General features: G+C 37.9%; 1 protein-coding gene, 4 non-coding genes and 1 pseudogene across 6 annotated transcripts in view; all 6 read left to right on the forward strand.

The window, feature by feature from the left end:
• sema4f (sema domain, immunoglobulin domain (Ig), transmembrane domain (TM) and short cytoplasmic domain, (semaphorin) 4F) overlaps positions 1-7,278 on the forward strand; it is a 66,898-nt gene extending 59,620 nt beyond the window's left edge. For both annotated transcript variants that reach the window (XM_017472367.3, XM_053681407.1), the window contains 10 exons: positions 113-224; positions 614-733; positions 1,921-2,075; positions 2,214-2,395; positions 2,978-3,119; positions 3,330-3,552; positions 3,658-3,767; positions 4,126-4,277; positions 4,361-4,416; positions 4,959-7,278. In XM_017472367.3, the coding sequence (XP_017327856.2) occupies positions 113-224; positions 614-733; positions 1,921-2,075; positions 2,214-2,395; positions 2,978-3,119; positions 3,330-3,552; positions 3,658-3,767; positions 4,126-4,277; positions 4,361-4,416; positions 4,959-5,740 (2,034 nt within the window). In that variant the 3' untranslated portion in view covers positions 5,741-7,278. The remainder of the gene's footprint in view (positions 1-112; positions 225-613; positions 734-1,920; positions 2,076-2,213; positions 2,396-2,977; positions 3,120-3,329; positions 3,553-3,657; positions 3,768-4,125; positions 4,278-4,360; positions 4,417-4,958) is intronic.
• A 2,569-nt stretch (positions 7,279-9,847) lies between these two features.
• Positions 9,848-10,038, forward strand: LOC124628367 (U2 spliceosomal RNA). Its single transcript, XR_006982868.1, has one exon. It is a non-coding gene; the product is annotated as a U2 spliceosomal RNA (small nuclear RNA).
• Positions 10,039-10,776: 738 nt separating this feature from the next.
• LOC124628366 (U1 spliceosomal RNA) lies at positions 10,777-10,940 on the forward strand. The gene has a single exon (XR_006982867.1). It is a non-coding gene; the product is annotated as a U1 spliceosomal RNA (small nuclear RNA).
• A 646-nt stretch (positions 10,941-11,586) lies between these two features.
• LOC124628369 (uncharacterized) lies at positions 11,587-11,762 on the forward strand (annotated as a pseudogene).
• Positions 11,763-13,033: 1,271 nt separating this feature from the next.
• LOC128633146 (U1 spliceosomal RNA) lies at positions 13,034-13,197 on the forward strand. Its single transcript, XR_008396794.1, has one exon. It is a non-coding gene; the product is annotated as a U1 spliceosomal RNA (small nuclear RNA).
• A 3,301-nt stretch (positions 13,198-16,498) lies between these two features.
• On the forward strand, positions 16,499-16,662 carry LOC124628365 (U1 spliceosomal RNA). Its single transcript, XR_006982866.1, has one exon. It is a non-coding gene; the product is annotated as a U1 spliceosomal RNA (small nuclear RNA).
• Positions 16,663-18,166: the final 1,504 nt, after the last annotated feature.

Below are 18,166 nucleotides of genomic sequence, written 5' to 3' on the forward strand. Positions count from 1 at the left end.
TTCTTGTGTATGACTATTGCCTATTGACTTGCAGGTTTGCCTGCAAGTTTGGATGTCAAGATTTTTGTTTAAAAAACAAAACATTGATTATTTTTTGTTATTTCTCATTCAGAATATCTCAAACTTCACTTTGGAAAAATTAGAGGATGGCAAGGAGAAGATGGAGACTGGAAAAGGGAAATGCCCCTTTGAGCCCAGCCAGCACTATACTGCAGTCATGGCAGGTATGAAACATGCGTACACACGTGTAAGATGATGGCTAGAGGTGAGCGGTATACCAGTATAAAAGCAAATAGCATATTGTGGGTAGGAACATACAAACCCAAAAACAGCTCTGTCCACAGCTTTTGATAAAAATGCACCACCCAAATAAAACACATTACATACAGTACTGTGATAAAGACAGATTATTACTTTAATGTGTGACTGGATCGCCATTTCTTTGCCCTTTCTGAACTCCCATCGTATATTTTAATGAACTTTTTTGGTACACTGCGATATCTTATTGTCTGAATCATAGAAAATATTATCCTCAAATCGGCAACCCCTACTGGTAGTTTTGTTCGCCTTATTCTTACATCCTTCCACTCAGATTCGTTTTCTTCACTCCCAGGGGGAATCCTGTACACTGCTACTACAAGTAACTTCCTGGGCACTCTCTTTGACATCTCCAGAGTAACGGGCATTGACCAAGAGCGGATTCGGACTGAACGGTCCATCAACTGGCTCAGCGGTCAGGCACAGACACATGCAACACGCATACATGCATTTAAAACATAAATACTTTCTGTTTTCGCACAGGTTAGCTTGGGTTAAAGCTTCACATTGGGAAACGTAACTTGGAGGTTTGATGATGAGCACCAATACTGTAGGGCTCATCGCTAAAGAGACCTTTTGCTATTATGGCCTTGAGCAACCTGTCAGCTATAGCACTTGCCTCCAGCTTGGCAAAAACAGTAGGAAAAATGCAAAGTGTGCTGAACATCCCTGTGGATAAATTAACACAGAAAGACCATACATGTAATTTGTAACATGGGCTGAATGCTGTTTTCTGCTTATTTTCATTCAACCTATGAAAAACTATTTATGACCCAGAGTACACTACTACCCTGTATTTTCACATTAGAAAAGTATTACTGTAAGATAATGATTAACACCAATTCCCAAAATGCATCATATGTTCTATTCATTACACATGCACAATGACGCGGTGAGGCAGTCATGAAAAATACAACAGCTTAAAGTGGTAGAATTAAAAAGACCTTTGAACATGGCAAGGTGCATTTACATTAGTACCAGTACAGAACAATGCAGCTGTGAGCAAGTTTTTTGTTGTTGTTTGTTTTGCAAAAATATACATTTTAATAGTCTGTTAAATCTTCTTTTCTTAGATACATCCTATATTCTGAGCCTAGATTGTTGATGAAAGATAATGATTATCTATAGAATGTATTTATTATTATTATTATTATTATTATTATTATTAATAATAATAAACAAATGATTTAGACTTTCATTTCAGTTTTCATTGTATTTATTTATTTATTCCATTTAAGGGTGCATCCAAAATGCCAATGCACCACAAGCAGAATTTGATGTACAGTACCGCCTGTACCTATTCCAAATCAAGCCTTTCTTTCAGTTAATTGAATAACCAATGCTTATTTGAAAGCCTAGAGCACAACTTGGTCTACTGACTGAAATTTTTCTGGCTTCAGACATTTGTAGGACCTGTAATTACTGAAAAGAAAGCCCCCCCCCCAAGTTCACAATAATTGACTATAATGATGCACCCAGTGATACCAGCTCTGGATCCACTGACCAAGATAGAACAGTTACTGAAGATGAATGAACTTTACAATTGCTGTTTAACTTACTACCATGACTGTTCTGAAACTCAGTCGTTTCCCCTGAATGCAGATCCAGAGTTTGTCAGCTCAGCCTTTATCCAGGAGGATGAAAAGAACAACCCAACAGGCGAAGATGACAAGATCTACTTCTTCTTTACTGAAGTGGCCAAAGAATATGACCTCTACACCAAGGTCAAGGTGCCAAGGGTGGCTCGAGTGTGTAAGGTAGGAACTAGACTTTGTTGCGCTTTTTTTTTAAAAATCATTAAGATTTCTTTTGTTCAGAGTTTTTATGCACTGATTTAACTTCTCCTTACTTTGTGGTTAGTTGTGTGCACATTCTAACATTTCTTTTTCTCTCAGTCTGATATCGGTGGCATGAAGACCTTACAAAGACGCTGGACAACGTTCCTTAAGGCTCAGTTGGTGTGTGAGGATCGAGGGAGTGGCCAGCGCTTTAACGTTCTGACCGATGTGTTTACCAAACAGCACCAGCCAGGAGACCCCAGCAGTACACACTTCTACGGTATCTTCACCTCGCAGTGGTGAGTGGGGATCACATCCCATTTAGTTTAAGCTGGACCATAGGTACTGGAATACTACTGGAATTACAGTCCATTATCATACTCATACATCCACAATGCAGTTATATCATTGTTATTTATTTATTTATTTGTTTGTTTATTTATTTGAAAAAATAATGTCACACATCATAACTCTTGTCTGATATTGATTACATTTTACCTCCTTGTTTTATTTTTTTTTATGGTAATTGACCACTTTGTGGTTGGAGCGCTGTACTTTTTATACTGTGTTGTTGTTATTTGTAATGTTAGCAGTAGTATCTGACCCTGTGTTGCTGCTGTTGCTATTGTTATTATTATAGTAGTAGTAGAACTACCTTTTGGCACATTTTAACTGGCACCTCCCCACTTTCTTGCATAATAGCGAAGTGCCTTGTTTACAACTTAAACCCCCCCAAATATTTCTGTTAGATTTTTTTTTTTGTTTCACACTGTGCTGTTTTAACGTAGTTATGATTATCTGTAAATGTTTTTTCTTTTTTCCACTACTGTAATGCTGCAATCTAATCGAGGATACAACTGTGTGCATGTGTGTGACTGTAGGGAGAGGGAGGAAATGTCTGCAGTGTGTGTGTACAGTCTGGAGGACATCACTAAGGTGATGGATGGACCTTTTAAAGAGCTGAAGAAGAGTTGTGAGACCTGGATGAACCCAGAGCCAGTGCCGACACCCAGACCAGGCCAGGTACACATCCACAGTCATACTATACAAATGAACATTACTATATAATCTAAATAATTCTCTGGTCTTTGTTTATTTTCTGAGTATTTTACATTGTACTGATACCCAGAGTGTACAAAATACTTCCCTCATTTACATCCTCTAATACATGTGGTGGTGGTGGTGTTTTATTAAAGAACATTTTTCTCATTCTCTCTCACTTTCTGGCCACAGTGTCTGAATAGCGCTCTAAAAGCAGAGGGCTTCGATTCGTCCCTGAAGCTGCCTGATAAAGTGTTGACATTCATGCGAGATCACCCTCTCATGGAGAACAGTGTAGCGTCAGCACCCCTACTGGTCAGGAGTGGAGTTACATACACCAAACTGGCTGTAACTCTGACCCCCGTCTCCAACGGCAACAGCAAGCTTAATGCTACTGTTCTGCATCTTGGGACAGGTGAAAAATTAAATGATGAAGCAAGAAAGTGTGTGACTGTGTGTGTGTGTGTGCCCTGCAATGCTCTTTGTTACATTACATATATTATACTTTTGCTTTGTATAGATCATGGAGAGCTTCACATAATTGCAGTAGTGGGACCGAATGCAACTCTTCTGCAAGAAGTCCCTCTTTTTCCAGCGTCGGAGCCCATCAACAATATCCTTCTATACAAGGTAAACAAACACAAGCACATATAACAGAGACACAAGGCAGGATAGAAAGAGAGCCTCAAGGCAAAGACTGCTGTTTCCAGAGAGTTAATAAACATACATGGAGACTGTTGAACATGTCCAAGTATTAGATATGACATCGAGTGTAGCGTACTTGAACACATTTCCTAATACCATAAACAATGTGACTTGTCATCAGTCTTATTTTCAAGATAACTATGGTGGTCCTGGTCAGAATTACTGGGTCTCTGAACCCCCAAGAGCCACTTTATTTCTGTCTGACTCCTGATTTTCATGTGAATGTAGCACAAACATGTATACAGAGACAGGACACGCTGTGATGCTCTTTACTCCGTCTCAGGATGCTGCTCTGGTCAGTTCTCCTCATTCTCTGGTGAAGTTGCCTACAGAAGGCTGCTCCCTCTACCCTACCTGTGAAGTGTGTGCACGTGCACGTCCACTTGGCTGTGTGTGGAGACAAAAAGAAGCTGCCTGTAGCCTGGCTGTCACAGAGTGAGTCGCGCACACACGCGCGCACACTCACATGTACTGCACATTTCCTTCAGCACCTAATGCCTTTACAATTGTGCTTACAGACCTGGTGAAGTCCTAAATCCTGATTATTTGATCAGTCACTGTGGAAGGAGTGAAGGTAATACTATATTATTATTGTTACTCAGGGCACCTGATTTGGTTGTTTGATTTTTAAAACCCCAGCTCTGGATACTGATCAGAGGGTCGGGGGTTCAAGCCCCAGCACTGCCAATCTACCACTGTTGGGCCCTTGAGCAAGGTCCTTAACCCTCTCTGCTCCAGGGGCTATCAAGGATGACCCTTCACTCTGACACCAACTCCCTAACATGCTGGGATATGCGAAGAAAAAAAGAATTTCACTGTGGTGTAATGTATATGTGACCAATAAAAACTAAATAAATATAATTAAAAATAATGCCACCTCAGATTGATGCTTTTTAAAATAGTTTAATTGTTATGTTTTGGACTTTACCCTTATCTTTCAAGTATGATGGACCTAAATTACTCCTGATTTAGAAATGTACTGAACTACCATTTCAGAAGTCAATTACAATACTTGATGCTCTTACCATTTTTACAGCCACATTAAAGTATTGTTTTGTGTTTAAGGTGAATCTAATTATTGCCTCCCAACACCCCCACCCCCTTTTCTCAATACAGATAGTTGCTCTAATGAGATGAAAGACCTACATGTGACCGAGGGACTACATGTGTTGCTGCCCTGTGTTCAGGTGTCACCTCGTCCCTGCCACTGGCAGCACCCACCCCAAAGACATACTCGACGCCACCTCTCTGACCTGGAGGTACGGGTCACTTTGGAAAGCAATGGCACTTATATGTGTTTCTGTGAGGAAGCCGGGCGAGAGCAGCCAGCCTGTCCCAGGGCTGCATACAGACTCCTCCTACAGGGGCCCAGTACAAGTTCGAGCATCATGCAAGCATCTAGCCGTCAGTTCATGGCCGGGTACGTTATATTTTTCATCGCTGGCTTTGCAGTTTGTGGCTTGCTTGTGTGTCTGTCACACCGGTATCGCAAGAGAGGAGGAGGTGGTCATTCTTCATCAACCTCAGAAAAGGGGCGCGACCTGTTGCCCTCTTCAGACACGCCCCAATCACCCAGCAGCACCAGTCTCTTCTCTGAGGCGGTTCCCTTTACAGAGAAAAGGAACGGGACGCTGAATGGGCATGGAGGTCAGATGTCTGACCGGAAGTGTGGTTATATTTATACTAATTCAAGTGGACTCAATGTACAGGATACATCAGTGAACCTGGCGGAAGGATTTCCTGGCCGAGAGAGGGTGGGGCCAGAAGTAGAGGAGGAGGGACTAAGGGACGGACTCTGTGATCTAGTGGATGGACTAGGAGGACTGGAGGAAGAACTTGCTAAGCTGCATGTGCTGCGAGGAGCACCATTAGCACAGTGTGAAGAAAGCTCCATCTGAGAACACTTAAACAAAGAACTTACGGCTACAGTATAAAACCGTATGCATAAACACACGTACATCCTTGAGACTACCTGTAAGTTTGTGTGGTAGCTTGTAGCAAATCTGGGAGAGCAAACATTTAAGGAAGTTTGTGAAGACAAATGTGTTGGCCTATGAGACAAACACGCATAAACACACCCATTAAGAAGCACAGTGTGTGTTCATGAGTGTGTGTGTTACTGGCCATACGGATAGAAGCAAACTTTTGTAACTGCTCTCACCACTGTGTCCAGCCTTTGCCAACACAATCACACACTCCATGTACTGATTGTGGCATGTGTGCATGTTTAACCTCTTTCTGAGCTGTTTTTAGCCCAGAACTGAACAATCCAAATCCGTCTTGGACTCTCACAAAGTGCGAAGTCAGACCAAACCATATTTGACTACTAAACACCAAAAGATCCATCAGCTTTAAGCAAAGTTTCTTGAAAGATCTCACACACTCATTGTTCACTAGTAACTCTTTACACTCAGCAGAGATTTCCAGTGATGGGATGGACAACAGAAACACATATGCCCACTGCACGCATGAGGAAAACTAAGAGGTGTTGAAGGACCACTGTGCTGAAAGCAGGGGTATTACGTATACAGTATGGTCATATAAGAGTGACAAGAGAAATCTCACAGCCTATAAAATAAGTTTTAAGTTATATATCTTAATTTATAACTAAAATAAAGTCTTACTAGACTACTGATGACATTCAGAGGAAAAAAAAAAAAAAACTTCCTGCAGTATGTTTTGTAACTTCCTTATAGAAGTCGTCATCTAGGTTGAAACTGTAATCACCAAAGTAAAGCAGGGAAAATATCCAGAAGAAACGTTCTTTTGCCCAAACACAGTGAGAGGTTATGGTCCTACAGAGAAATTAAATCTACACTTCTAACTTGACTGGTTTGTTCATTAGTCATAATGATGTCTATAACAAATATTGTACATGTTTGTGAATATCCCATAAATAATTCATTGTTTATTTTGTAGTGACCATTTAATCCTTTCCACCATTGTAACAGTCTTTAATTGTTGTCTGTTTTAAGTACGTCACTGCCATTTGTCTTCCTGTGATTCCTCTCTTTAGTTTTTTTTGTTGTTGTTAACGTGACAGTTTTGTGTAATGGAAATGTAGCACTCAGGATTCTATGTACAGCCTTCTGATCTTAAACACACAGTCTGTCAGCATTTGGTAGCATGATAATCATAGGTACATATTTTATCATTTAAAAAAAGAACTATTTCCATACCACAATTTACTATGTCTCAAAATTAATGTTATATATTGATTTATTATTCCTGAGTCTTATATTTCCTGTTTTTGCTTACGAATAAAACAATGTTAATGTACAGATGTTATATTCTAAGGTTTTATTTTTATAATTTATATAATAAAGATAAATGTAAATTTCTTTTGAAAAGAGATGTTTGTGTGAGCATGACTGTATGAAAGAATTGTGGTTTGATTTGATTTTTTTTTTTTTAAATAAAATAACCCTGACGGAGAGAGCGTCCACTTTATTAAACCATTAAACAATGTACATAATAAGGAATACATTATTATAGTAATTCTTTGTATTTTCTCACAAACAGTTCTTCAGATCTGTTGTCAGAGGTACACAGGAAAAAACAACATTCTAACATATCAAAATGACCGTGGTGTTTAAAAATCACATGATTTTCTAGTTGTTGACATTTGACTTCTTGGAAGCAGTATTGGAGGTTTGGTCAAAGTGGTTAGGTGCTTGATATGTGGAGTCGCTGGTGATGCCAATTTTCATTGAGAGTCTGGTTGTTCAAAGATTAGGAATATTCTTGCTAATAAATATGTATATAAATATCTATATTATATTCATGTGTGTAATTTGTTCTAAACGTTTATGTATCAGTCAATCAAAGTTAAGGAACATCTCATAGCAGTTTATCTAGGCAGGAAACAAGCAAGGCCTATATCAAGCCTGCTATCAATTGGTTGTATAAATGCCATTGTAGAAACATTTGATCTGACTTTTGTACTAACGACAAAGTAGTCCTTCATCAACCCTAATCTTTTTTGCCAAAGAAGTCGGTTTAATGATGGCTCGATAAACAAGACCCGGCATCATGTGATGGTAAGAAAAGGAAATTTGCTTGTGTATAAGACTGTTTTTAAAGATTGCATGCTTCGCAGAAACCTAACACAGGTGAAACAACACTGTATTAGCACACAACCTTTGATTTCTTTACATGAACAGCAAATTTTCAAGGTATTATACATTTCGGACCGAGTGGACGGCGAGCCAACCAATCATAATGAAGCTGTGTGTGATCCAGTAATTAACACTGCGTGAAGTTTTGTGAAAAGGTTTGGGATTTCACGTCATGTTTGAAGGCCTGAATCACTTAAATTAGCTACATTAGCTAGCGGACTGGATTTGACAAGAAGGTATGAACATGTAAGACTTAATTATGCTTTTTCTTTATCAAAAAACAAAACACACAACAACTACTAATTTAAATACTCTGACTGACTGCTACTATACCCGCATTGTAACGAAGTTAATGTTAGTGACTGATTAATATTGTATACAAGCATTTTTGTGTATTCTAATACCTGTTTCTGAAAATAAAGATACCACGCATGCATGCAGTTAAAAAAAAAAAAAAAAAAAAAAAAACACATTACAAACACGCAAAGTAAGTGGAGGCCTGTTAACGGGTATATTTAGTTTGTTTAGGCTCATTGTTTAGAGAGGCTAAAATCAGTCGTCACAGGGATCTGCTGCTAAAATAAAACTAGTTAGGTTAGAAATCTTTATTAATGCCCTTGAGCGGAGACTCATTTGACGCCAGTATATATCACAAACAATTAAACATTACAACACAGTCAGTCCAAACAATTAGTTTCATAAAATAAAATAAAAACCTCACAGCAGCAGGAATAAAAGACCAAAGTCGCTCTGTAGAACACTGAGGCCATCACTAATCTCTCACTAAATTAACTTTTAAGTCCACTAAAAATACTATATAGTGGATGACCTTCCTAAATCTAAATCATTTTTAATTTTGCCCTTGTTCTCTTTTCCACCGTGAACTCAAGTGAAGCTGGAGTAAAATCAATAACCTGATCATTTTACTCATCCTATTTTTGTCATCCACAGTAATAATACCTCCCCAACAAAGCCCTGCATAAAACAAAACACTGGCCAGGATTCCCTGGTATAAGACAAGAAGAAGCTTCCCATTAATAATAAAACAAAACTTAACTTTCTTGGGAAAAAATCATCTTGATTGAGCCTTCTTGAACATTACCTCTCTGTTCTTTATCAGAGCACTCTCTCGCCAGCTACTGGTCGAAGTGTAAAATAGATTAACTATAATCACATTCACTTGATGGGTAATAATGATGTGTAATTAATTAGCCCTTATGAGCTGAAGGGGGTGAGCAGTGGCAGCATCAGCAAAGAAATATAATTTTATCGGCACGTCAGGATGTTCATGTGTCAAGTTAAAGCGATGTTAGGGTTTAGTTTTGTACTTGTATGCTCACTCATATGGCCTAAAGAACTGAGTTACATATCGAATACCGCCACAAGACGTGTTTAATAAAACAGGGTTAAATAGAGAATTTAACTCCTCACATTTCAAATGGATGTCACTGCAACCTGCAGTACCACATTTGGACACCGAGAGGCGACTTATTATTTTAATCCGAAACGACAGTTTTGTCTTCTGTTAAATGTTTACTGTTGACTGTAGTTTTATCCATTTTAAAACACGTTTTAAATACATTGCGTTTATTTAGAAATTGCCCTCATTTTCTTTTTATAGTGCAGACGAGATTGTGTCCGCCTGATTGGTCAGTTTCTGAACTCATTAGCATTTCCTCCTCCTCTTTTTGTACAGCACACACTTCAAAACTGTTCCTTAAATCTGTGTGCTTTTCTGTTGCAGTTGCTTGAGGGTTTGTTGAGCTATTACATTCTAACAATGCGGTTTATATATTTTATTAACTATTTAGTGAATAAAGCAGTATTTGCAGTTATCGTGTGTTGTGTAGTGAAGGATGTCCCTCCTCGTGATTTATCAGTTCAGGTATCGCTTCTCGGCCTTTTGGCTAAGATCAAGTGTAGTATCTGTTCTTATCAGTTTAATATCTGATACGTCCCCTACCCGGGGGCCATATATTAAATTGATTTTTGGAGCAGGGAGATGGAATAGGGGCTTGCTCCGTCCACTCCACGCATCGACCCGGTATTGCAGTACTTCCGGGAACGGTGCACCCCTCTTATGCAGTGAAGAAAGAACCATAGCGAAAATCTTTTAGTATTACTATACTATGACAAGATCAACTGCTTTATATCCGTATCTGTGTAGTGTTAACTTCAAGAAAACCGCCTTTTTAACATTAACATCAGTTTATAGTATTTGCTTTTTAAACTTGCTGCCAATAGAAATAGCTACTAAAACTGCTTCAACAAGAATATATTTTCTGAAAAGTAAAAAAGGATGCAACGCGAGCGCGAGTCAATCAAATCCTTAAATTACGGTTAAGGGTGCAGCGCGAGCTGTCCTTGTGTTCTTTCCGGAAGTGGTCGGTTTTTATTTCATGTCGATATTTAATGTATTGGTGAGAAAACCTAGTGAAGGATCAGACTCTCTGTCCTGTATAGAAGCGCATCTCTTCTCCTGGATCGACTCAAACTGTCAACTGAATGCTCAAGTCAGACTAAAAGAAGAAAGAATCTACTTCCGGGGTAGCGTAGCTCTCATTACATATTCGGGAGCAGTGCATCATGGGAGATTTCATTCTGTAGTTTTATTGTGAAATAAACGAGCACATCGTTAAGAAACGCACTATTCATTATCAGCAGTGTGTAGATTGTCGTGTGTGTGTGTGTGTGTGTGTGTGTGTGTGTGTGTGTGTGTGTGTGTGTGTGTGTGAAATGAGTGAGTAAATGTCACTCACCATGATGGTAAAGAGTGTGTGTGGTTGTAGCGGCGCTCCGCAGTCCGTATTCAACTCATACTTACCTGGTAGAGGAGATACCATGATCAAGAAGGTGGTTCACCCAGGGCGAGGCTCAGCCATTGCACTCCGGTTGTGCTGACCCCTGCGAATTCCCCAAATGTGGGAATCTCGACTGCATAATTTGTGGTAGTGGGGGACTGCGTTCGCGCTCTCCCCTGATTTTGCTGTGCAAAGATAGAGTACGATATATTATAGTTCATTTCTTGTGGAAGTTTTTATAGTAGTCTTAGTGGATTTTAAATTTTGTTGATATAGTTTTGGATTTTAGTATAATAATTTAGTTTCTGCCCATAATATTACTTTTTGGCTACTTACAGTATTGTTCAGAATTATTCCACAGTGCTGATCAATTCTTATATTGTAATAAACAAATAAAAACCTGTTATTAAGCCTCACCTGCAAAGGCTACGGGAGCAGCGAGCCGGAGGGTAGAGGATCTCCGCTGGGCACTGGAAGTGACGGGTCTTGGCCGTGGCTGGAGAGCAGTATGATGGGCGCCTTTGGTAGGAACTCACACCCGATCTTGAAAAAGAGAGGACACTTGAGTGGTTTTTATCTGTTTAGCTTATATATAGAAATGTATTTGGTTTTTTTAGTCATTTATTTATTTATCTATATTTAAATCCGAAATGATTTTATGGACACTTTTATTCATAGTTTTTTTATACACACAATTTTTTTCTTTTAAAATAAGAAATTTGTGGGGGTTTTTAAATCTAACTTTATTTATTAATCACAAATGTTTTTGAAATAAGAAGAAAAAAACTGTGTACACTGTGAATATGAAAAAAGAAAAAAGTGACAATAAAATTTTTTCGAAAGAAAAATCTGTTCTCATCAGTTTAATATCTGATACGTCCCCTATCCGGGGACCATATATGAAATAGATTTTTGGAGCAGGGAGATCAAATAGGGGCTTGCTCCGTCCACTCCACGCATCGACCCGGTATTGCAGTACTTCCGGGAACGGTGCACCCCTCTATACTGTCAATGAAAGATTATAACTGTATGTTTGTGGTGTTAATTACTTACATGGAAGTGGATGTCAAACTCATACGTAGTTTGTTTGTGGAGTTTCTGCATTTAAGATGTTTATCTCACTGAATTCACAATTCACGCTGAATTCAAAGTTCACTACAGGAAGGGATTTTTAATTGTTCATACAGGATCAGTGTGGATTTGTACAAGTCTGTACTTTTACATACATCTTAATTTTTCTGCCATGAAAACCAAACTCGCTACTCCGACTTTTGGCTGCAGTTTTAAACCAAACTTTAAAAAAAAAAAAAAAAAAAAAAAAAAACGCACAGTAAAGTCATTTATTTTCTGTTTTAAAAAATCGTAGAAAGACAGCTGTCTTTGTTGGAAGCCTGACTTATAGCGTGTCAAAATCATTTTAAAGGCTAAATTATTGTATTTTTAAGTGAATTAAAACACGAACTGTAGTTCTACAACGAAAATAATTATTTCTTGCGCTTGGTTAAATTAATTTATCAAACGGCTCAAATTTGTTGTAATATTAATGTAAACTACTAATGTATCAATTTATTATTCATAATCTATTAACCACATCAATCATAATTTGTGGCAGACGGAACTATCAACCCGGAACTATATATCCGGTCTCTCATTGATGGTCGGACAGGAACTTCTGCTTTCATGCGAGTTTTTTTCAGTTCTCTTTGTTCATAGATTGTAATGATATCATCACTTGTATAAAGCTGTTTTCTACCTCAGTTCCTTATTTATTTGGTAATTAAATAAATGGAAGTGAGATTTCTTTTAGAGACGTCGTTTTATTTTGGCTGTGACTCGCTGCCTGCACACCGAGGGGGCGGGGCTAATTGTAGCGAGGCTTTCAAACAACTTTCATAAAATTGTTGAAAAAATATTTTTGCTGACTCTCATTGCTTATCGTGTAGCAATACGCTGCTTCTCCTGGACTGACAGTTGTGATTTTAGTGCACATGCTACAATTACAAAAGCCGTTTTCTGGACAGTGTAGGTCTCCTTTACCTATTCAGAAGCAGTGCATCATGGGAAGTAGTGTACTGTTTTGTTGCTAAGAAAATAGACGACCACACGAATTAAGTGTAATAAAACATGATAATTTTTTTCAGTCATTTTAGGCTGTAGTGTTTTACACTTGTTTGTTTAATATTGTTTGTTTAATATTTAGTGCTATATTTTTCACCATGATGGTAAACAGTGTGTGTTGTGGTGCAGTCGGTAGCCGATGGAAGTATAATTCATACTTACCTGGCAGGGGAGATACCATGATCAAGAAGGTGGTTCACCCAGGGCGAGGCTCAGCCATTGCACTCCGGTTGTGCTGACCCCTGCGAATTCCCCAAATGTGGGAATCTCGACTGCATAATTTGTGGTAGTGGGGGACTGCGTTCGCGCTCTCCCCTGATCTTCATTGTACTAAAATCAGAATTCTGATTCATCTTAAAATGATCGTGGGAATTTAAGGGAAACATTTATATTGTTGGATCACTCCGTGAAAGCTATCATTCAATAGTCATTCAAATGTTTATAAATTCTTAGCAATAAAATATAACTTTACCGTGAATATGTTTAAATATCATGACTAATGTAAGGTGTTACACCTTGAGATATACATATTTCCATAATCTCTTTCTAAATTCTCCCCATTAATTAGTGTCGGAAACTGTGACATTCCTTACCTAATAAAATATTTTTTCTTTCTTTCATTGCTACCCTTTCCTGTAGTAAAAGTCTTCCTCTTTTAGTACAGAAGCTACTTAATAGTTATCCGTGGGAATGGTTGTTCAGGGTCACAGCCCGTTTTGGGTGCCAGGTCTTTTTAAAAGTTGTTTCCCAATGTTGGTGTGTGTGCATGGGTTACTTTCAAACTGGTTTAATAAAAACAAGGTTTCCATTAGTAACAACAATATTTCTTTGTCAGTCAGTCAAGCACAATTAATTTATGGTATTTAAAACAACAACAAAAAACAAACAAACAAAAAAAAAACAGGAAAATGACTAGAATTTAAGTTTAAAGATAAAATCAACATTTTAAGTTTGTAGTGTCCTGTTTTGTGTATGTTACACAAGTTTATTTATAAATCACAAAGGTTGTCTGTGTTCATTGATTGAGGAGAAAAAATCTGTTAAATTGTGAATGTGAAGAAAAAAGTGACAATAACATTTTTTCGAAATAAAAATCTGTTCTTATCAGTTTAATATCTGGTATGTCCCCTACCCGAGGACCATATATTAAATTGATTTTTTTTTTTTTTTTTGACGTTAAGGATGCTCTCCTTGTGTTATTTCCATAAGTGGTCGGTTTTCATTTCATGTCGATATTTAATTATATAATTGCTTGTATTTTCTCATTTGTAAGTCACTTTGGATAAAAATCATCTGCTAAATGAATGAATGTAAAAGTAATGTATATGTGTAGAGACGCATCTCTTCTCCTGCACAGTAAAGTCCCTAGTGTTGAATTAACACCCAGAGTGTTTATATGAGTCCAGTGGACCTATATAAACTCTGTAGGGTGTGAATTCAACACTGTGGGTGTTAAATCAACACTGGGGATTTTGCTGTGTGGACCAACTCAAACTGTCAATTGAGTGCTGAAGTCAGAAGTTGCCCCAAATGACATAATATACACTTACACTTACACTATGCACTATACACTCTGCCATCTAATGTATGAATTTTAGAAGGGTAATATCGTCTCAAATGGCACACCTTTGGTATAGTACTAACCGGAAGTATATGCTGTTTCCCGGTCGAGGGCAAATTACGTCAAACACGCGATGGCGCTAGCATTAGCGAAATAGCCAAACAGATAGCAAAGATGAATTGCTGCATTTTACTGTTTATGTTAATGGTTCATTTTATGCCCAATAAGACCTCGGTCACCGTCAGACGGAGGCGTAATCGTCACAGTCATGCGAATTTTGCTTGCACAATTTAAAATCAACATAGTAAGTTGTGGCTGCTGGCAATGTAAACGTCTTTTTTTTTCGTTCAGCATCTGAGCCTGATATAGCCCCTCCCTTTCCGCCACGTAAGGAAAGCTGCGACCGTTGAGTACACTGAAATAGAAATACACCGGAATGGCCAATCATAGCGGAACTAGTGATAACGAGGCGAGATCGCGGGCCGCCATCTTGCTCAGTGCTACATGGAGTCCATAGTTACTGGTAGCATGGCGTCAGGTCACATGCACCCAAGGAAAAAGCCCAAACTGAACCACGGGGCACAGTGTTTCGTCGTGGATTTTAGGTGATTAATACAATAGCTAAAGGTAGTCTGTAAAGTCACTTGGAAGGTTGTATCACAAGGTAGTGCCTGAGAAATGTGTGGGATTTTTGTCTGAATGTTTTGAATATATTGCTTATTAACCAACCCTCATGGCTTGTAGTACATATGTTAGTCTGTTTGCTGAGGTCCCTGAAGTATATACAGACATTCTGTCATCATTTTTCCCCTCCATTTTCAAATGTTATACATTGTCATGCAAACTTTTTTTATTACAAATCACATCAGTAATGGATAATTTAATAATATGCACATTAATAACAGTATGTATAAATACTGATTTATATTTATGCATATATTAATAATATTTATTATATGTACATATTAATTGAATGGTCAAGAGACTGATTAGAATGAATGGGAATAAAATTCTGCAGATTCTGCACTTGATGAGGTTTTTTTTTTTTTTTTTTTGTCAAGTAATGGCAAATTTTCAACTGACAAACTCAAAATTTGTCCATAGACATAACAGTCAGATATACACTTTAAATATATTTTAAAATGAAAATGTATAATTGGATACTGGAATGAATTGTGTGTTTGTTCATAATCGCGTCTTTGTTCCTCTTGACTTTAGTAAAAGCCATATAGATGTTAAGATTGAAACGGCAGCAAGTACATCGCATGCAGGCTGTGTTTGATCTGGGAAGTGCTGTTAGAGATCATAACACTACATGTAGGGGCCTATCATTGTATGCCTATGAAGGTGAGCCTTGCCACAGATTTGTAATTATGGCATTTATGTTCAGAGTCAACTAATCATTTTCAATAAGTATGGTGACTGATGGTACATGCGGCATTATTCCGCTCGCACAGCCTGTCGAAAATGTGTCTCTTCCATATGTAAACAATGTACACAGCTGTCTCCATGAAACACTGAGCAAGATGGCAGCCAGGAAACCCGCGTGGCGACCCCTACGGCCATTCTAGTGTATTTCTATTTCAGTGGTTGAGTACATGAAGTGTCAATCATTCCACACTTCGTTTTTTCGGTTTAATGAGTGCATCATCCGGGAACTTGTTTGTTTTTTTCTTGGGGGGGGGGGGGGGGTTCAATGTGAACACACTAATCACATTATTTATAAAACAAGTGTAGAACAGGGCATAAATGTGCGATTTGGGACGCGTCGAGTCTACAAGAAAAAGAAACTACTTCCAGGGTAGCGTAGCTCTCATTACATATTCAGGAGCAGTGCATCATGGGAGTTTTCATTCTGTAGTTTTATTGTGAAATAAACGAGCACATCGTTAAGAAACGCACTATTCATTATCAGCAGTGTGTGTGTGTGTGTGTGTGTGTGTGTGTGTGTGTGTGGATATATATATATATATATAAAATGAGTGAGTAAATGTCACTCACCATGATGGTAAAGAGTGTGTGTGGTTGTAGCGGCGCTCCGCAGTCCGTATTCAACTCATACTTACCTGGCAGGGGAGATACCATGATCAAGAAGGTGGTTCACCCAGGGCGAGGCTCAGCCATTGCACTCCGGTTGTGCTGACCCCTGCGAATTCCCCAAATGTGGGAATCTCGACTGCATAATTTGTGGTAGTGGGGGACTGCGTTCGCGCTCTCTCCTGATTTTGCTGTGCAAAGATAGAGTACGATATATTATAGTTCATTTCTTGTGGAAGTTTTTATAGTAGTCTTAGTGGATTTTAAATTTTGGTGATATAGTTTTGGATTTTAGTATAATAATTTAGTTTCTGCCCATAATATTACTTTTTGGCTACTTACAGTATTGTTCAGAATTATTCCACAGTGCTGATCAATTCTTATATTGTAATAAACAAATAAAAACGTGTTATTAAGAAAAAGAAATTTATAATCCTTAAAATGAAGTTTTCTGTAAGAAGACACCGCACAATATAGACAGCTGCATGATTATAGGCCTACCTCTGGTTCTGTCTTGCCAGTTGTGACTCACATGAGTAACAATTTTATTTCTTTTATTAAAACAAATCCAAACATTTAACATATTTTTAAGCTATAAAAGAAGCTCTAAATAAATGTATTTTAGATCATATGGAAAAGTAAAGAGAAAAGTAATGTGACCTTGAAGTATTCCAAAAATAATCAGATTACATTACTTTCATATTGTGATACTTGGATTGCGTTACATTAAGTAATTTGTAACCGTAACGGAATACATTTTTAAAGTAACCCATCCAACCCTGGCTGTGGTATAAATAGGTGTAAACTGCTGAATGCAATTCCATTATACAATACAGTTGTGCTGAGTTACAGCAGATACAAAACTCAGCTAGCTAGTGATCTATGATTGCATTGAGGGTGGTATAAGCATGAGAAAGCTTAAAGAGGGATAGAAAGCTTTGGGACCTTTTGTGTTTGAGCACAATGTACAGATGAGGGTGTAAGAGAGCTGGACAGGCTAAAAGACTAAAATGCTTATGCAACTGTCTTTTTAGGTAGAGATGAATTTCTACTGATATTATCCACGAGCAGTCATATAGTATTGTGAACAATGTAGGAAACTGTTAGCCAGAGTGAAAAAAGAATATATATATATATGAATGTAACTATATATCATGAAAATATTTGATAGTTGTTATTGAGAAGATGGCAGTAACAAGGTATAGATATTAAAACATTAAATAAAGCACAAATACGTAGTTATTTGTTGCTAAATTGCTGCTTTATAGAACTTACATGGACACTTTAACAGATATGCATTAATGAATTTGTTAGATTAATGTCATTAATGTCTGATTGTTTATAATGTTTTATAAGACGAAGGTAATGAGAGAGTGGTCATCCTCTGCGGGTAGGTACACAGTAAGGTTGAAATGACAGCTGCAAGTCTGACAAAAAGATACATATGGTACAGAGTGAGGACAGAATGCCTATGAGTAGCAATCTACACTGGAAATATGTGAATGTTTTTTAAAATGTGTTCATTGCAAACAGCTGAAAGTCTGTCAATTTTGACAGTAAACCTGATTTGCAATGGGGGTTGAATAATTTTGATTGCAACTGTACATGCTTCTGTCACCATTACTGAATCATGCTTCTGAAATAAGGCTGACAAGTGCTGATCATTCAGGAAACAGTGAACCATTCTGT

The sequence above is a fragment of the Ictalurus punctatus genome, chromosome 7 (genome assembly GCF_001660625.3).
Source record: "Ictalurus punctatus breed USDA103 chromosome 7, Coco_2.0, whole genome shotgun sequence".
NCBI classification, from domain to species: domain Eukaryota; kingdom Metazoa; phylum Chordata; class Actinopteri; order Siluriformes; family Ictaluridae; genus Ictalurus; species Ictalurus punctatus.